The sequence below is a fragment of the Microcaecilia unicolor genome, chromosome 3 (assembly GCF_901765095.1).
Source record: "Microcaecilia unicolor chromosome 3, aMicUni1.1, whole genome shotgun sequence".
NCBI lineage: Eukaryota > Metazoa > Chordata > Amphibia > Gymnophiona > Siphonopidae > Microcaecilia > Microcaecilia unicolor.
Genome location: NC_044033.1, coordinates 427,181,595 through 427,202,732, shown reverse-complemented (window position 1 = coordinate 427,202,732; position 21,138 = coordinate 427,181,595). Strand labels below are relative to the sequence as shown.

Below are 21,138 nucleotides of genomic sequence, written 5' to 3'. Positions count from 1 at the left end.
ATCTAATGGCTACACTAAAGACAAAACATATATCTCAAACATTTTGCTAAGTCATTACATATAAACTTCATTGAATGGCTCCTCTCCAATTTCCCTGTAGACATAAGCAATCATGTTCAGAAGAGGGTCCCAAAAGATCTCATATGATATGCAAATGATTCATGAAGATGCAGGGTAATAAGGTGTGCTAAGCTTGTTTCATCTACTTACTCCTGCTTAGCATACTTGGGTCACAATTTATTAAGCTTTTAAATGCACAAAAAAGTATAATAAAATTAGCAAATCTCCAATGAACCTCATGTAAATGAAAGGATTAGAACAAAGAAATAAGATGTTAAAAACTTCTGCTCAGTGTGCTGCAGCGGCTAAGAAAGCGCACAGAATGTTGAGTATTATTAGGAAAGGGATGGAAAACAAACACGAGGATGTTATAATGCTGTTGTATTGCTCCATGGTGCGACCGCATCTCGAATATTGTGTCCAATTCTGGTCGCCGCATCTTAAAAAAGATATAAAGGAATTAGAAAAGGTGCAGAGAAGGGCGAAGAAAATGATAAAGGGAATGGAACGACTTCCCTATGAGGAAAGGCTGAGAAGGTTAGGGCTCTTCAGCTTGGAGAAAAGGCGGCTGAGGGCTGATATGATAGAAGTCTACAAGATAATGAGCGGAGTAGAGCGGATAGATGTGAAGCATTTGTTTACACTTTCAAACAACAACAAAACCAGGGGACACAAGATGACGCTAGAATATGGTAGATTTAAAACAAATAGGAGAAAGGTTTTCTTTACTCAGCATGTAGTTAGACTCCGGAACTCATTGCCGGAGAATGCAGTGACAGCAGCTGGCCTTACGGAATTTAAAGGGGGTTTGGACAGATTCCTGATGGAAAAGTCCATTGAACATTATTAATTTTGGGGGGGTAGGGGTTGCCGGGTTCTTGAAGCCTGGATTGGCCGCTGTCGGAGACAGAATGCTAGGCTTGATGGACCCTTGGTCTTTTCCCAGTATGGTGGTACTTATGTACTTATATTAAAGCGTAAAGACCCTCTACACAGGGTATCTGGGGAGCCTAGTAGTGGCTAGTGACTAAATGGTTGGGAAAGTTGTTTATGGAAGTCAAGAGACCCAGAATTCACTTGCTGCTCCCTCACTTCTTTCCTCCCATAGCCACCTGGCCAAAGTGGGGACTCAAGAGTAAACTGAAGGAATGGGACAGCATGGGATGATAAAGGAAAGGGGCTAGACTGCTCTTTGGCCTTTTTCTCCTGCCTCCTATTCTAATGTTACCCACAGGGCAGATAACCTGTCAATGTTAATCCTAGGTACCAAAAATTATATATATATATATATATATATATATATTTATTTTATTTTTTAAAGATAGACAGGGAATACATAGAACTCCTTAAAAGTGTTTAAAAAATTATCAGATGCTTTTTGCCCTTTGTCTATTTCAAAACTGACTTAGGATATGTATACTATTTGTGTTTTAAAATGATTAGGGGCAATATTCAGGATATTCAATGCCGGGTCGTATCCAGGTACAGGCACTGAATATCCTGGCATACGCAGATGGTCAGCATTTATCCGGTTAAGCGCTGATAGTAAGTTAACTGAACAAAGATAGGGACTGCTATTTATCCGGTCTTATCTGTCCGATTAAATTATCAGGTGAAGGACTGAATGTTTGCACTTAACCAAATAAGGGCTGATTCTGCCCATAGACCACCCACAAGATAGCCAGTTTGAGGGGATATTCGGCTGCACTCTCTGAATAAGTTACACTCACTGTTCCCCAATAGCCAGGTGAGCACAATTTAACTGGGTAGGAGAACAACTCTAGAGGGATAGCATTCCACAACTTAGGTCCTATATATGCAAATATGCTTCAATGAGTGCAATGTACATCTGCCGTTTACAATTTACTCAATATTGTCCAAGTTTAGCATTTTCTTGGTATAAGTTCACATTAATTATCACGTTAACAACTACAACAACTTGGTAAATAGGAACCATAGTAAATAGTGGCATATCATTCTCTATTTCCGTATAATCTGCATAAAAGAATGCACTTTTTAATTCACAAATACGTCCTTATTTGTAAATACAACCTTGTGAGGGAGTGAGTGGTATAGCGTCAGATGTCCCTAAGAACACTCCGTCATTGATGTTGCAGGTTGGCACCTTATGGCAGGTAGCACTAAACATGCCATATCAGAGGCTGAGTCAGAGGGGCGGGACTCAGACCGGGAGGTGGTTCAATATCCTGGGGAGGAAGACAGAGAAGACCCAAGGCAAGAGGTCTGAGAGAGAGAGAGAGAGAGAGAGAGAGAGAGATCCCGAGAGTAGATATCTCTTGGAGGGAAGGAACCCTCCCTAAAGTGCGGCTGATCTGCAGTACCTAAGGGGGAAAGTTCCAGTAAAATGGAAAGTGGCCCTAGCTCAAATGTTTGCACCCTGTAGAAACCCATGGAATGCATGAAAGAGGAATTAAAGGTAAAAACGTGTCTTTATTTGCTGTGAAGAGCCTGAGTCCTTAGCATCCTAGCTAAAGCCAGGCCTGGACCTATGGTACTTAAATATTGCCACATTGGGACAGACCAAAGGTCCATCAAGACCAGAATCCTGTTTCCAACAGTGGCCAATCCAGGTCACAATTACATGGCAAGATCCTGAAAAGGTTCAATATGGTTAAGTATTGGAACCATATTGAAGAAGCTAAAAGTGTTGAGAGAAGGGAGTAAATAAGATTGTTGCCAAGGAGAAAGTGAGTTGTGAGAAAAACAGACTGTCATGCTTTAATTATATTCCACCAATAAAATTCTCTTTTGACTTTATACTGAACACTGCCTGTGAAGTTTCCATGCCTGTCCATCATTCACATTATCATACACACCTATATGCCTACATTCACTTGCATGCCTATCAACCACATTGAAAGACTGTGATAAGAAAATTAAAATTAAAACATCTACAAAGATGAATATAAATACAGTTCTCCTTCATATTAAAATAGTGTTAGTTACACTGTGTACAAATATCTGAAAGCTACAGCAAATCATTAAGAGGGTAATTTTATAATCCATTTTTACATGTACAATGCTGATTTTCCAGTAGTTGGGAATTAGGACTGGAGACCTGGTATACTTCTACAGTCTGTGCCCCAAAACTGGCAGGGAGAGACAGAGATTAAGTATACCAGTGTTTAATCACGAAGAAGTAGAACCTATACAGAGTGCCAGATTCAACTCTGGCCACTTTTTTGGGCAGGCTGAATGGATTGTGCAGGTTTTTAACTGTCGACATTTACTATGTTACTATTTATGCACATATTTGGGCGTATATAAAATTATGCCGCACCTAGAAGTACCTAAGGTGCAAGCTGGCAAGTACTTGTACAGTAAGCATGCTCAGGGATGGAGTTCGGCACAGAATGGGCAGTCATGTTTTTTGCATATACCCCTAAATTCTATAAAAGTCGCTAAAATGTGTGCATGCAAATTTGTGTGTGTGCAATTTAATTGATTAATGAGCAAATTAGCATCGATAATTGGGAATTTAACAAGCACTGGTGTTAATTGAACTTAATTTAAATTTATGCACATAAATATTACACACGGGTCCAAAAAGGGGGTGCAACCATGGGTGGGTCATGGGAGGATCAGGGGCGTTGTTATAAAGGGGATTTGTGCCTAATTTATGTGCGGGGCTTTACACCACAGTTTCACTGGTGTAAATAGTCACACCTAAATATAGCCATGGTTCCCAGCGCTAAGCACTATTCTATAAATGGCGCCCAACTTTAAGCGCTTGTTATAGAATAGCGCTAAGCTTTACTTTTTTCAGCGCTGATTTTTTAGGAATCATTTATAGAATTTACTCCATATTGTATACTTGAACATTTACATTAAGTACACCTCTGATCTAGGCAAGATTTCAGCCAGATTTGTGCTAACATTAAATAGACGCCTTCTTGCCCCATTTGCCTTGGAGTGTTGTTATAAAATTACCACCTCAGAGGCCAATATCAGAGATGCCAAGTTACCAAGTTCCAGGCTGGAGATTTTTGGACAGTCCTGGATTTCTGACCACCCCATATCCCAAAATCTCCAGCCTAGAACTGGGAAACTTGTCATCTCTGCAATATACTACCCTGTTTCCCCGAAAGTAAGACATCCCCTGAAAATAAGACCTAGTAGAGGTTTTCCTGAATTGGTAGATATAAGGCCTCCCCCGAAAGTAAGACCTAGCAAATTTTTGTTTGAAAGCAGGGCCGCTTAGAGCTGGACAAGGCCGCCCCCGGGCCGTCCCCCCCCTACTACTACTACTTAGCATTTCTATAGTGCTGCCAGGGTTACGCAGCGCTGTACAAGTTTCACATGGGGAAGGACCCCCCCCCCCACCCGAGGTCGCCAAGCCCCCCCTCCACCCACCCTCCGTCGCTCCCGGAACTAACCTTAAACGCCTCCTTTCACCTTCGCAGCAAGCAGCAGCAGGGCAGGCCACTCCTTCCTTCCGTGCCCCACCCTCGAGGACGTTACATCAGGCGAGGGCGGGACACAGAAGGAAGGAGTGGCCTGCCCTGCTGCTGCTTGCTGCGAAGGTGAAAGGAGGCGTTTAAGGTTAGTTCCGGGAGCGACGGAGGGCGGGCGGGCCAACCCCGATGTTTCCCCGAAAAATAAGACAGCCCCTGAAAATAAGACCTAGCGCATTTTGGGGGCAAAAATTAATATAAGACAGTGTCTTATTTTCGGGGAAACACGGTAAAGTGAACTAATGGTTTCATGAATATTAAAAGCACTAACATATGCAATATAGTTTACATGTATTAACAGCACCTTCTACACACATACATTAGCCTGTGAGCGTTTTAATGCAATAAAGATGAAAATGTAACAAGATGCTGCGCATCCCCCCCCCCCCATATCTGTGCATTGTTCTTACTTCCCGGGGTTGTGGGGAACAGTTGCGCAGCTGTCGGCTCCACACCCAGGACCAGCAAAGAAACAAACAAAAAAAAGCCGTTTTTTTTTTAGGATGCAGTAACAATGGGCTTAGGACACAAGAAAGTCTCATCTATGCCCCTAAGTTTGAATCTGAGGCAATGGAGGGTTAAGTGATTTGCCCAGGATCACAAGGTACAGCAGTGGAATTTGAACCAGGCTTCAAGGTTGTCAGCCCTGTCCTCTAATCACTAGACTACTCCTCCACCTCTCACTGTTCATGTTCATTTGTACCCATTCTAGGCATGCTTGAAGTCTACCACCATTTTGGGTCTTATTCCCTCTGCTCAATGTTCAACTACCCTCTCAGTGAAAGGAGTGGGTTTCTCATATCTCTTTTGAGTCTTCCAGCCTTCAGCTTCAAATGGCAACTTCTTATCCTTGAGCTTTTTATTCTATGGAGAACACAACCTTCTGCTATTGTACTAAAGTAGGTCAGATATCTGAATGTATATATCATATTTCATCTTTCTTCTAGGCAGCAAATTCTTCAGAATATGTCAGCATGCTGTTTGTCTCACACCAAACTGAAGGATATTCTCTCTCCTGCATTAAAATGCTTTCCTCTCTGCTCATTTGTAAATGGTACAGCTCTTAGTTTAGCTTGTTTATCAAGATCAGCTAACAATGTGCTGCTTGTAATTTCATCACCAAAAGAAAAAAAAAAACCTTAAAATGATCTGTGATGTCTCAAATGATCATATACTAAAGTATGTTTCTTATTAGTATTTTTAAAAGTACCTCACATCTTCAAAGTCGCCTGTTTTCTCCAAGTCCTAGAAGTCTATATAACTTCTAACCAAGGCAGTGGAACAAATTTTGGGTTGGAAGACGGAAAAGGTGCAAATAATCCCCCGCCTCCTAGATACCCAGTTGCTGATACTGTGTGGGGCACGCATTGGTCAGGCCATTGCCCTCATGGCCCACCCCTTTCTTCTACCCAGGGCTGCTGAGAGACAAAGCCGGGCCTGGGCCAAACACCCCCCGCACCCTCTCCCGGGCCTGTGTACTTGCATGTCTCCTGCTCCGCTCTTGTCTTTCCAAGTTGGTTGCTACCATCCAACTTCATTAGGTCTTTCTTCCTGTCGAGACCAAACAGGAAGTAATTCATACAGGAGGCGGGATGAGGCAGGAAGGACCTGTGGCATGCACAGAAGAGTTAACTCAATAACTCAGCTCTGTGGCACAGAGACAAGGTTTGACCAATCAGCCATCTAAGCCCTGCCAGTGCCAGGCTTGCGCCAATTGGAGGTCGGGCCCTGGGGAATTTTTCCCCCTTCTCTCAGCAGCTCTGCTTCTACCTATATTTCTAAGAAAGACACACGGGAACTGTTGACAGATAGTGAGTACGTTTCCCATCCACTGTTCCCTTTCAGATGCAATACCATAGAGCCTTTTCAATCTGAAGCATTATCCTAATATTCTTCTATACTTCTCTGTAAAACATTATTATCTTTAACTTTGTTGCTTAAACACTTACCTCAGTGAAGCTATGATATTCTGCACCGCACTGTATGTTACATCTCTAGGGGCAATTTCTAGAGGCCCAACAGCTACGGCCAATAATTTCTGTATCATATCCAGAGGCTGACCATCCATACATATGGTCACTGCCAAATCACTGATTTTCTTTTTCTCTGATCTGGATAAATCATACAAATAGCCATACTTCTGTAGGCGATCCTAAAAGCAGACATAATAAACTAAATGATGCATAAGGTATCAATTTGTGATTCACAAGCTGTGCCACCAAGCTCCCAAAGAACTTTACTATTGGTTGGTAATTCAGAGTGTCAAGTGCTGTACACTGGGTCGGGATGTCAGATTAATCAATACTGTACAGGGGGGTCCTTTTACTAAGGTGCGCTAACGGATTTAGTGTGCACTATCAAATTAGTGTACATTAAGGGCCAGATGCACTAAACTTTAACAACCCTTTTACAACCCTTTAACGAACAAGTTTTAAACTGTGACATGCATTAAAGGCCTTTTTCCGAGCAATTCGTGTACAAACCCCATTGCAACGAGATGCACTAACCTTTTCCGATTGCCTTAACGCAGGAAAAATGCAGGAAATCTAACGAGAGGTCTGTACCTCTCGTTAGGGCTGCCCGGCTTCCAAACTGTAATGTTAAAAAAAAAACGGGAGGGAGGGGCAAAAACGGGTGTCAGGAGCGTCCTTTATTGACACCTGAGGTCCCCGCTGCTCCCCGCTGCCCCTGCATTTAAAAAAAAGGGGAAAAAAAGGATTGGGAGGGGGGCAAAGGTGCTCGTCAGGAGCATCCTTCATGGACGTCCTTGCCCCCCCCACCCGAGGTTGCCGCTGCTCCCCGCTTCCCAAAAATCAATACTATAAGCTGCCCCGGCCCCCCCTCCCTTCCTCTCTTCTCCTCTCTTACGTAGGTTACTTACGTCAGACGGGGGCGGGCCCAGGAGGAAAAGAGAGATGCGAAGACTCAGCGAAGAGGCATCAGCTGTTCTTCTTGCCCGTGCAGCGCCTTCACACAGAGGTGAGAGGCGCTGCACGGGCTCGGTAAGACGGAGGGGGGCCCGGTGGAGAGGAGAAACGGCGGCGATTATCTCTGGGGGGGCAGCGGGGGTGGGGCACGGGGCGGAGGATGGTGGGAGGCGGAGCTGGGGAGAAAGAGAGGAGAAGAGAGGAAGGGGGGCGGGGCAGCTTAAAGTTTTGATTTTTGGGAAGCGGGGAGCAGTGGTGACCTCGGGCGGGTGGGGGGGGGGGGGGGGGCGTTTTTTTAAAAATTCTTACCCACATTAGCCATGCCGATAACGTGTTCTTTCTGTATGCATGCGTTTCCTACTCCGCTATGGGGGATTTGCACCAGATTAGCGAAACTTTGATGCATTCCAGTTTTGAATACCACACCAAACAATTCTGAGGTGTGTTTTTAGTGCAGTCTTCATTTTTTAAAATTTGTTAAGCACTTTAACGTTTGGCTGATGCATCTGGCCCTAAGTGCCATACAGCCTATAGGTATATAATGGGCTGTATGGTATTTAGCGAATGCTAATAGCGCACCTTAGTAAAAGGACCTCTAAATCTGTTTCATGCATATTTATTAAAAATATTTCCATGCACTACCTCCATTGCATGCAAATTTCTCTCATGAATATTCATTGTGGGTATCCTGAAAACCTGACTGGCTGGGGTGCCTCCAGGACCAGGTTTGGGAACCACTGCCCCAACACAAAGAAAGAAGAAGGCCACTAGGTTTGTAGTATGTGTAGAGTAGGTTCATTTTGATGTTGTGTACTGTGAGTGCAGTATTTGTTGTTTAAATCCTGGATTGTAATTCTGAACCCCGTATCCTGCTAAACAACTATAGCCTAGTGTGCTCTATATTTTTCTGCTGAACTACAACTTGTGTTGACCATTTAGGAGCTTGGGGCATTCATAGACTGCCTTTCTCCCCATTCATGAACAACCCTAGGGAGCTTGGAAAAACCATTGTGCTCCCTTATCCCGATTATGCCCCTAAAGAGTTCTGGTTAAGTCAAAAAGGGCTATAGGTGCAAATGCAACATTAATTTCTGTTCTTTCCCAATCTGTATATCATGCAGAGATTTACCTATCATATTAGTAAATAACCTGACTACACAAAACAAAATTATTTCAAATAGGGACAAATAAATTGTATAGCTTGGTAAATGTCCTACTACATGTCATAAATTATAGATACAGTAACTAACTAGGTCTCTTATAACACATCGTTCTTTTTTTTTTGGGGGGGGGGGGGAGGTCAAAGCAACTGCTCAGTATATAATACTCCAACAAAACATTTTTTTAAATATAAACTATTCATTAGCCACAATTTAATAAGGGTCCATCAAAACCCTCAGAATAGTTCAGCAAGAAAGCATCATTAACATTAATCCCCAAATTCTATAAATGGCGCTTAAAATTGCGAGCACAAATCTGGGTGTGCGTCCAATTTGCATGTGCAATTTAAATGAATAACAAGCCAAACAGTGCCAATAATTGGGCCTTAACAATCATTAGTGCTGACATCAATTGAAATTTATGTGTGCATTTTTAGGCGCCAGGATTCTTGCATAAATTTTACATGCGGACCCAAAAAGGAGGTGCGGCCATGAGAGGGTCATGGGCAGATCAAAGGCATTACTTCAATTTATGTGCGCTGTTGTAGAATAAGGGGATCTGCACCTAATATAGGCGTGAGGATTTATACTAGGGTTACTTGGTATAAATTCTTTCGTATAAAGTTAAGCGTGAATCTTGGCACCAAGCACTATTCTAAAATTTGGCACCATTTATGGAATAGCAGTTAGTCTGTTTTTTTTTTTTCTTAGCACCATTTATAGCATTTGGTCCTAATAGTATTTTTTTAAATTCTTTATACAAATAAACCTAACAAGAAAGTGACCAACTATTTCAACCATACATAAGGGTCCTTTTACCAAACCAAGGTAAAATTTGCAGTTACCATGGTTTAACGTGGGACTTTAGCCCGTAGTTGCTGCAAATTTTAACACGGCAACCACTGGAGGTATTCCTATTTTGTATTGCAGGTCAAATGTTAGCATCCAGATTAACATGCAGTACCTGCTGCTGGTTAACCTGGAATCATTTACTGCTTCCTACTTAGGAGGCGGTAAGTGGTCCCACGTTAACTCTGTGTTAGGTTGTTATCATGCAGAATGTGCCACATGTTAACTGTCAAACACTTTCCATACCGCTGACACAAAAAGCATGTGCTCAGGCCCCAATGCTCAAAACTCCTTTACTGCTGTAAAAGTGCCCCAAAATAACTCTCTCATGCTCAAAGTTAGTAGTATGGAAGTAAAGCCTGCCCAGTGCATCCCAAGATGCACTGGGCAGGGCAGGACATCACCATTTTGAGATGGCATCTGCAGGAGGAGGAAGGGAATGCTAGTCCCTCTTCTTTCTAAGGTACGAGGGGGTGGGCAACAGTGGACAACTAGGGCTAGCCTTGGGGGGGGAGGGGAGGTCAGTTTGCCACAGTTGGCGCCTGGCAAGGGTCTCACTGGACCACCAGGGTACTATGTAATTGCAGGTGGGGGGTGTTATGTGTTTTTGGGGGGGGTGAGGAGTCAGGGGGTCCATCAGAACTCTTGTGTTTGGGTGGGTGAGAGGCCTGGAGGTGCATGCAAATGCATGCTGAAGGGTCTTCACATTCCTTCCTAATGCCCTGGCAAACCATAACGCCAATTCTGAGCTGGCGTAGGGTTTGCCACAGAAGCAGCGCCCTTGTTTGGTGCGCTGCCCAATGAGAATTGGGGAGGAGTAGTGATGACCCTGTTTAGAATGCAATTAGAATTCAGAGCTGGCAAGCATGTTGTTTCATGTGGTCGATGGCTCTGAACAGCCCGTGGGAGCAAATGTGGGCACTAGTCCGATGCTAATGGCCTCTAACACCCGCATTTGCTTCTGAGCATTGGGGCCTTAGTGAAAATATTGCAAAACCTCTTAACACAGCTCTGTGTTAGCACTTAATGTGGCGTAACCCAGGTGTTAAGTGCTGAACACAGTTTAGTAAAAGTGCCTCAAAGTGTTAGTATACAGTAATAGGCTGTTTAGAAACTCTAAGTCAGATACATAGCACTGCATTAAAAGGTCTACACTGCTTGGTAGCTTGAAATGAATTAATGGTGAAAGACAATGCTAGAGAAAAGAACCAGCACCACAGGGAGCTATTTAAGCCTACTTGTGAAAATAAAAATCTTGTTACCTGATCAATATTCTTCAGGTATGCGATAAAGCTATGACAGAGTGTTTCCAGATGAGCAAGAGACTGCTGCAGATGATTCAAAGCACCCTCATAAGCGACTGCGGAATTTCCAGTTATTTGGGTGCCATCATCTGTGCTTTTTTTCTTTGACTTCTCAATGATCTGTCTAACTGCTCCTAGAGCCTTCTTAGTCATTTCTATACGGGCGTCTACTGTCAGCTACAATAAAAGAAAGGAAGAAAAAGCAAGCATGGTAGTAATTCCAGTGGTTTAACAACATCTCTGCTTCTCATGCTCCCTGCCCCCCCCCCACTTTAAAATATTCACATGTAAATTATTCACCAGATGAACATCATTTTCTCATTTTTAAAGACATGAGCCCCCCTCCTTTCCCTCTAAGTGGGGGTTAAGACAAGGAAATCCTTTTGAAAATTGCTGATTAATAATACATTCTATGAAAAATGCTGTGACCTGATGGGGCCTAACAGAGACACAGATAACAGATTTAAACAAGAGAGGGATGACATGCAATATTAAGAAACATAAAACCAAAACTACTTCTCAATAATCACTTATCTGAAGTACCTAAAAATATTTTGTAGTTTGTTGAGATAATGTACAGTAATGGTACTTAAAAGGAAAAGAACGTATAGTGAACTGTGAAATTCCATTTCTCCAATTAGCAGGGTTGCTGTGTTCTACAAAGGATGACACTATAAATTGTCTCAAGAAGGTGATCAAAGACCATGCAGCCTTTGTCACACACTGGGGTATTATATTATGGCTATTTTGGTGCAGGAAAAAGAGAACAGAAACATCCAGGACCATAGAAGGACTGAAAACAAACATAGATCTGTTTCATAAAACAACCAGTTAGTTTTTCAACTTAAAATTTAGATAGCATCCAACTGTTTAGAAAAACTAGTAGATATATGGTACTCATTATACGATCTGGCAAAAAAAAAAAGGACATGTTATGGAGGCATTTTATTTATTTTATTTATTTATTACATTTGTATCCCACATTTTCCCACCTACAGGCTCAATGTGGCTTACTTACATAGTACCGTATCGGCTTTCGCCAATTCCAGTATTCTCCACACTGCAGATATATCCCCCTGAAGGGAAAAGGAGGTGAAGCTGAGGGAGGGACTTGGGTAGACCTGTTAAGAAGCAGGTAGAAGGATTCCAAAATAAATCTCTATGCTTACATTTGCAGGCCCATCTCAGCCCTGCCTCTTTTGCTTGTGGAAAAATTTAACGACCTTAACAGTGTACAGCAAGTGGAAGAGAGGGGAGGACATTTTACGATCTGGCAAAACAAAACAGGACATGTTATGGAGGCATTTTATTTATTTATTACATTTGTATCCCACATTTTCCCACCTACAGGCTCAATGTGGCTTACATAGTACCGTATCGGCTTTCGCCAATTCCAGTATTCTCCACACTGCAGATATATCCCCCTGAAGGGAAAAGGAGGTGAAGCTGAGGGAGGGACTTGGGTGGACCTGTTAAGAAGCAGGTAGAAGGATTCCAAAATAAATCTCTATGCTTACATTTGCAAGCCCATCTCAGCCCTGCCTCTTTTGCTTGTGGAAAAATTTAACGACCTTAACAGTGTACAGCAAGTGGAAGAGAGGGGAGGACATTTTCCAATTGGTCTTTCTCTGTTTCAAAATTACTCGCATAATGTGTTGTTTCTTGTATCCAGTACAAGTGTTACTGCTAGTATTTGAAGGAACCTTTTCATTCCATTTTCTCAACAGCTGGATACAACTATTACTAGTTCTCTAACTGAATAATAAAGAACATGTTCTGAAGTACTGCAATAAAAGTCTTCTTTGTGAAAAAAAAAGGAGAAAACAATTATTCATTTTAAAATCCCAACGTCTGCTTTTTGCATGTTTACCCTGCATTCTCTGCAGTTGCTTGCCAGATGACTTTTAAAAGGTTGACTTTGCAGGGCAATGTCCTTTAAAAATTGCCTTGCATGCCCACAAGTTCACAGTAAGGCTTGAAATCACCCTATGTTTGCACATGAGCATGCTTAACCAAAACTTTGATTAGTTTCTCTTGATCCAGGAGCCTTCAGTGATCTGAGGAGAAGTGCTACACTTCACATCAGATCATACAGTGCAGAAGTAGAGAATCTTTACTTGAACTTGAGTATAAATTCAGTGTTATAAAATGAGTACAAAAACTGCACTACATTTTAGTGCCACCCTTTAGTGCAGTGGTTTTATGCTGATTTTCCTATGCTGATCCTTCTTTCTCCATCTGGGGTAAGATTAGAACACATAATAACAGGAAGCACAGCTTTACTGCATCTGTCTCAAGGTCATTCAATGGTAGAGCCAGCCCTGACTTTACTTAGGGATCCTTTTACTAAACTTACCACAACCTAAAATGGCTTACCAGGAGATGAGCTCAGATATATGGTAAGTTCCAAATCTGCGCAAGCTACCTGTGCTCTAAAAAAAGTGTAAATGTTTCTTGGAGGGGGCATGTCTGGGAGGTGGAGAGTATTACCACCTAACTGGTTAGCGCAGAATTGCCACATGAGCTCTTACCGCCTACAAAATAGGGATTGGGAAATGCTCCTGGGGTAATTCTTTTTAATGGGCGTGTGCTAATGACAGCATTAGTGCATGTCACCAAAAATGAGGAAACTACAACTCCCTTAAGTACAAAACCATAAACGATATTAAGGGGTGGATACAATGGAAGTGCGTCTATATAAAAACAAAGGGCACTGTTTATTAAGCCGTGCTGTAGGCGCACAAACGTTTTAACGCGCACTAAAAATTAGCATGCGCTAACGCTAGGAACACCCACAGGAATATAGTGGGTGTCTCTATCATTAGCGTGTGCTAAAAGGTAAGAGCGACTACAGCGCGGCCAAGTAAACATGTCAAAATAGGGAGGAAGACACCATAAACACAGAAAATACAGCCCTGGGCCATCTTATAGCGCCCTTGTAACATTAGTGCATGGCCATTAATAGAAAAAAAATAGGAAATCAGCAATTTTCTGGCTGTGGTAAAAACAGCCATAAGCGCTAAGGCCACTTTTTAGCACAAGGACCCTTTAGTGTTAATTTTTTCCTACTATGCTTATTTGTTTTATATTTATATATCCACAACCTGTACATATACCTAAGAATAAGCAACTATGGAAAACACTAGAAAAAAAGATGGTATCACAATACCACCACTGTAGATGTATGTTCCATATACACCTAATTCTAAAAACATATTGACATATACATGGCTTTGTTTAAAGAAAGATCATTTGTCTCTCAAAAGTGACACACAATATGCCTTTCCTAGTCCCTTTAAACATGATAAATGTCCAAAAACAAAGTAGAGCAGTTTCTAAGATAAATGTTGTTCTTCTCCTTAACGTTGACCTTCAAAAATATTTATCAGCATTTCAACTTAAAATCAAATTCTGAGACATGTTAGAAGTTTCTACATTAGAAGAACCTTTGTTTTCAAGGTTTTAAACTTTTGGAATGTTAAGAGTTTTTATATAAAACTGCATTCTAAAATGATTAAATCAACGAAGAAGAAACAGTACTCAAGCATTCACATGCTAATATATGCATTAATACGGGGACCACTATGGAAATAAATTGTAATCACAGAAGACAAGTGTTTTTAACTCCTCTGCCTGGAAGATGAGACCAAGCACTTTTAACTTCTTCAGTGCTCCTGTCCTTCAGTGGTGAGTAAGGTAGACAAATTAGCATCAATGTTCATGGCAAGAACATATTGGAACAAAGGCACAGCTTAGAAAAATAGGACTGGAAGGAATCTCAAGGTCATCTGAGCCTTCTCTTTGCCTTCAAAAAGGAACCATTAGAAGCTGGTAAGAGCAGCATCTATCTGAAAGGAAACAAGCACAGTAAATCCTTTCCAAAGGCAGAGGAAAGGATCAGACGACCTTCAGGGTCCTTCCAGCTCTATTTTTCTATAATGTCTATTTATTCAATCTTATGCTGTTTCAGATAAATGTTAACTGTATCTGATTTTAGCATCTTCAGTGATATTTATATTACAAACATAATATAGGGGTAATTTTAGAAGGAATCAAAGCATTGAAATAAGTATTTTATATGCTGAAATGGCTTTTTATAAAAATTGCCAGAGGGTACACACTACATATGTAAATTTATGTATGTACATCCTATACAGGTGAATGTTTCTCTGAGCAGAGATATCCCTGGGATCTGGGGATTGCACTTATATGCATACTTTAGAAAAAATATGCAGACGCATATAATATAAATTGCAGAATGTGCATGCCTCAGATTAGGTGTACATGTATTTCCAGTAGAGTAATTTTAAAAGGGTAAGCATGAGCATATAATTTCCATTTTTAAATTGGTGCAACTTGTGCACATAGCTGCCACACATCAGGTGGCCTGTTATAAAACTGCACTCTCAACAGCAATAGGTTTCAAACCTGTCCTGGGGGACCACCAGCTAGTTTGGGTTTTCAGAATATGCACAAGAGAGATTTGCATATAATGGAGGTGACAGGCCTGCAAATCTATCTCATGCATATGCATATTTGTATATATAATGTGTAACTAATTATAGAGTTTAGACCTAGATTGTAATTGTGATGCATATTCATTAGGGACATTCTGGAAACCTACTGGCTGATGGTCCCCCAGGCCAAGTTTGAGAACCACTGTCAGAGAGGCAATATTAAAAGGGATTCTCCCCAAGTACACGGGTGTTTCTCCTTTGAAAATGGTCTCCCTCTCTGCAAGGAAAGTATGCATACCATCATAAGCAGTTGGTGGCTCAGCTGTTTGGGTGAGGGTGGGGTCCATAATTGTCTGACCACATACAAAATGAAGGGTAACTGCTATGGCAAGCTAAAATCATATTAAAGTTTGGATGTCACCTCAGTAAGACCACAAAACCAAAGGTCGGAACTAACTGTCTGCAAATAGCCCTACCTTAAATTTTTCTCCTTACACATTATGGTATTGAACATATTCATGATGTGATATATTCTTATATATATATATATATATATATATATATATATATATATATATATATATATATATATATATATATATATATAAGGGAACCCTCGGAAGATACCACTTGTAGGCAATATCATAAATTCTTTTGCCTAGTGGCATAGCATCTCTTCATTGGGCTGTCCCTTGATTCATTTGTTTGTAGTGCTATTGCAAACACACAAAAAGTGCTCACACTGCATGTGCTCTAAACAATAAACTTATCTTTTCTTTAAGCCGTGTCCGTGTCTCTCACTGCTGAAATCCACTTAGGCTTCCCCTTATTGCGCCCGACGCCGCGGGTTTCAGTGCTTTCGTCAGGGACTCGGGTTAATTGCCCACAACAGATACACAACGGTCTGTAAACTGAGACATCGGCGCTGAATGCTCGTGCTGCACTCGTGAGTTCTTTGTAGGCGCTATTTAAAGGCTCCCAACAGCTGTCGCTTCAATATGACGTCACCCAAACCGGCGTTTTTGATCTCCAGCGGTTCTTTTGTTTCGGTGAAAACCAGCTCCTTCTGCCGAGAAAACGCCGAACCTGAGCGGGCGGCGAGCTCCCTGGACCGCCAGTGCCCGTAAGCGGCAGCAGTGGAAGTTGGGAAGGAGTCCGGAGAGCGGCGCGGATCGAGCTCCCGGCAGGACTGGGAGACCCGCAAGTGCTGCAAACTTTGCAGGAACTTTCCGCTCAGGTTCGGCGTTTTCTCGGCAGAAGGAGCTCACTGCTGGCGGTCCTGTGCCTCTGCAGTGCTTCTTCGCCTCGCCCTCAGGCAGCCAGTCAGGAGTCACAGTCAGCCTTCCCTACTACGAGCGCTCGCTCCCGTCCCTCCGCATAGGCTGGAACGCGCGGGAGGGGCCTCATGTAGGGAAGAACAAGATGAGAGACAGAGTGTCTGGTGATGTCCCCTCCCACTGACTTCCTGCCAGAAAAACTGTTGGCACGTAGGCGCAGTGCATTGGATTTGGAGAGAAGAGACAGAGGTAGGTGCTGACTGAGTTGACCGAACCACAGCCAGAGTATATTTAGTTCCTTCAATCAGTTCCCAGGCTGTGCATAATCCCAATTGTCTTTTTTCAAACCCTGTGACTCTGGGCAAGTCACTTAACCCTCCATTGCCCAATATGTAAGCCGCATTGAGCCTGCCATGAATGGGGAAAGCGCAGGGTACACATGTAACAAAAGAAAAGAAAGGAAGCCCTGGAAACGGAGTTAAGAGGACAGCAGCAGAATCGGATACTGGGCCAGCATGATCAGAAAAACAGTCACCAGACAACAAAGGTAGAAAAGATCATTTTATTTTCATTATAGTGTTTGGAGTATGTCCACTTTGAGAATTAGGTGGTCAACATTAAAAGTTTATATTTATTTACTTATTTATGGCATTTTATCCCACATTAAACATGAATTAGGGTGTTTTGTGGCTCAACATGAGAACTGTGATATTATGATCCCTTGTTTCATATTGTTGATGGTCTGCATTTTCCGTATAGGTGGTATATTGGTGTATTAGGTTCTGCCCAGTGTAATATTTATGGTACAATAAGGTTCTGAGTGTGTTTTTGCACAAAGTTGTGCATAGTATTTTGCAGTTGAGCGATTGTGGTTAGTATATGCTTTGAGCAACCACTTTATATTCTTTGACATATGATACATATCTAATATCTAAATTTAATAAAAGGTATTAATTGTGACTTTATTTTTATTTTCTGTGTTATCAGACAATTATGGATTTAAGCTCCACCTCTGGCCCCACCCCTAACCCCCGCCCCCTTTAGCCTCCCCAAACTGTTGGGCCACCGACCGCCTATGCCTACAAGAGTGCAAAAGCAAAAAATGGGGGGTGGGGGAAGAATATGGGTGGATCAATGAGTACCAAAGCCAAGAAAAATTATGACACATACAGGAGTTTGTTTATATTTATTCAGTATTTGATTAATTGCCGATTCATGGCAAAGACAAATCTCAGCGATTTACAAAGTTTAAAGACACAAATTGGAAAGGAACGACATTTCAGATAGTACAGGGAAGAGTAAAAAAAGAGATATCTACAAACACACAGCAATAAAACACTGGATTTGAACATGACAGCTGCTGCTGCTATAAAAGGCAACACTAACTCGCATCAAAAGCCAGAGTAAAAAGATAAGTTGTCAAATTAGCTATGACCTGCTTTAGGGAGGACTCCAAGCACAGGTTTAAGGGTAAGGTAGTCCAAAAATAGGGTGGAAGGAAATAAAAAGCTGAAGAACATGTGATGTACCAGCACATCTGAGAAGGTGAAGGGAGTACCAGACTATGGTCTTTACAGGATCACAAGCATCTAGTTGGAATATAACGAATGGTAAATCTAAAAAGATAATCAGGAGTCCCATCCAGAAGAGCCCTAAATGCTAGAACTAAGATCTTAAATTGTACTCAGAAATGTATTGGTAGCCAATGAAGGCATAGAAAAAGAGGCGTAACTGAATCTCAATGCTTTGCTCTACAAAGGAGATGAGCAACAGCCACTTAAGACTAGTTTGCGGGAGATCGGCACAGGCGATATTACAGTAATCTAGATAACAAGGTAATTTAAGAATGAAATAGTGCATTTAGGGCTGCATTATCCACAAAAGTGCATATTGAACAGACTTTGGGTAAACTGTATCATGATTGGAGGACAGATGGAAAACAGAAGGGCGTCCCTGGCGAGCACTTGGCCGACTTTACTTGGTCCATTTTTTCTTGCGACCAAGCCTCAAAAAGGTGCCCGAACTGATCAGATGAGCACCGGAGGGAATGGGGGATGACCTCCCCTTACCCCCCCCAGTGGTCACCAACCCCCTCCCACCCTAAAAAAAAAACAAAAAAAAATGTTTTTGCCAGCCTCAAATGTCATACCCAGCTCCATGACAGCAGTATGCAGGTCCCTGGAGCAGTTTTAGTGGGTGCAGTGCACTTCAGCCATGTGGACCCAGGCCCATCCCTCCCCCTACCTGTTAAACTTGTGGTGGTAAATGTGAGCCCTCCAAAACCCACCTGAAACCCACTGTACCCACATGTATCATCACTCCCTTCAGGCTTTCTGTCTGCTGCAAAATGCAAAGGAGGAGCTCCAGTGTGAGGATAAAAAGAAGAGGGGATAGTGGGCACTCCTATCAAGTGCCACAACCAAGAGGAAATGTCTCTGTCTGGATCCCATTCACTAAGAGGGCTGCTCTTGTGTCTGCATAAAAGGTTTCCACTGCCCGTGTATACCACCCACCCACACCAATGTACTTGAGTATGTCAAATAAGAAAGGCCAGCATACCCGGTCGAAGGCTGTTTTCGGCGTCTAAGCTGGTGATCAGAAGAAGGAGTTCTGTCTTTTGGCAGAAAGCCAGCATTAGTAACAATTTGCGAATGTTTAAGACCAATTGCCTTCCCTTGACGAATCCTGTTTGATCAGCATGTATGAAATCCGGAAGCCTGCCACCAACCTTGTGGCTAAAAGCCGCAAAAATATTTTTAGATCAACATTTAACAAGGAAATTGGATGGTATTAAGCTGATTAGCGCTGTGTTTTTGAGTTGGGGGAACCTTGCCTCCTCAACTGTATCCTCAAAGTAATGGACCCAATTGTCCTGTTATAGGACCTTGCAGCATTTTGTAAAACTCCAGTAACACTGTCTGGAGATGTTAGATGGAGGGAAGAAAGAGGGAAAACACTGGATGAAAGATGTGAGAGAGGGGAGAAGCTGAAAGGAGGGGAGAGAGGGGACATGCTGGATGAAGGGGGAGAGAGGGGACATTTTGGATGGAAGATGGAAGAGAGATAATGGATGGAGGAAAGAAAGAGGGGAGACAATGGATGGAAGATGGAAGAAGATGGATATAAGTAGTGATAGAGAAGGGGAGAAGCTGAATGGAGGAGAGAGAGGGGACATGCTGGTTGAAAAGGGGAGGCAAAGAGGACATGCCAGATGGAAGGGGAGGATAGGGGACATGCTAGATGGAAGGGGGAGACAGAGAAAGGGAGACACTTGGAAGGGGGAGAGAGGGGGGCAATGGATGAATGGGGAGAGAGGGGGATATACTATATGGAAGGGGGAAAGAGGAAACACTGGATAGAAGGGGGAGAGGATAGAGTTAATGAGACTGGGAAATAAAAGGGAGGGAAAAGATAGAAAGCTCTAGGTAGATTCAGTTAAAAAAAGGAAAACTGAAGAATGAATGAAAATGGATAAAAATAAATGGAAGGAAGCTGAGAGGAAAATATCAATGTTAATGGATGTAGTGGAGAATGTGAAGAAGACAAGAGAAGAGAGAAAAAGGACAAATGGACAAGAAACCCTTCCATGAGAGTTAAGAGGAAAGCAGAATGCAGAAACTGCGACCAACACAATTAGAAATATTAAATGGCCAGACAACAAAGGTAGAAAAAATATATTTTTAATTCAGGATAAAGTAGTGTGGTAGTAATGCTATTCCACTCTTATAAACATAAAACAAAAAAAATGCAAAATAAGATGATACCATTTTATTGGACTAACCTAATATACTGTATATTTTGTTTTTACTAGTTTTCGGAGGTCGAAGCCTCCTTCGTCGGGTCAGAACAGTATACCATAACAGCAATATATTGTCCAGAACTGAGCAAGGTTGTTTTGGCCTCTAAAAGTCCTATAAAAAGATATTGCCTTATTTTCATTTTTTTGTTTTATTTTTATTTGTTAATTTGTAATGTGATTGGAATATGTCGTATTTTAAAATTTACATCTGCTATCTTTACATTTGGCATATATTTTAGTGTTGTATTGTAGAGTCTAGTTTCTTCGGGGTTCAGTTTAATTTCAGAAGTTCTTAAAATCATATTACTGAATTTTTAAGAATATGGGTTGAAGAAAATTTAAATTCTTTGCATATGACCGTACAGCTGAGGTATGCCTAGTTATAGTGCTGTAATCCTTAAGTATTTGTATTTTTGTCTACATATTTCTATTTTTAGTTCATAGTTACTATTTCTATTTTTAGTTCATGGTTACTTATTCTATACCTGGTGAGGGTCTGTCCATGTTCTCTGTGTGTGGAAGACTAGGTATTCTTTTAACATTGAATGTCTATGTAGGGCTGATCTGTTCTAATCCGGCTTGTTTAGTTTTCCAATATTGATATTCTAGTGCTCACTGCATTGTTTACGCTGCTGCCCTTGTTGTGTGACTCCTGGAAGTTAGTGCTATTATGGTATTGTAGAATTGTTCTTTAGGCCCTAAGTGACATTTGTAATGTTTTATATCACTTTATTATATGTGTGGTTCTAGTTTTCGGGATTTGATTTTAGATCACGCCTTTCTCAGCAGTAGCTCAAGGCAAGTTACATTCAGATACAATAGGTATTTTC

General features: G+C 41.8%; 1 protein-coding gene across 1 annotated transcript in view; it reads right to left on the bottom strand.

Moving 5' to 3' along the window:
• The window catches only part of NBAS (NBAS subunit of NRZ tethering complex), an 892,343-nt gene that overhangs the window by 287,463 nt on the left and 583,742 nt on the right, over positions 1-21,138 (bottom strand). Inside the window, exons 45-46 of the mRNA XM_030198850.1 lie at positions 10,734-10,952; positions 6,485-6,687 (exon numbers count right to left, since the gene is read on the bottom strand). Coding sequence (XP_030054710.1) covers positions 6,485-6,687; positions 10,734-10,952 — 422 coding nt within the window. The remainder of the gene's footprint in view (positions 1-6,484; positions 6,688-10,733; positions 10,953-21,138) is intronic.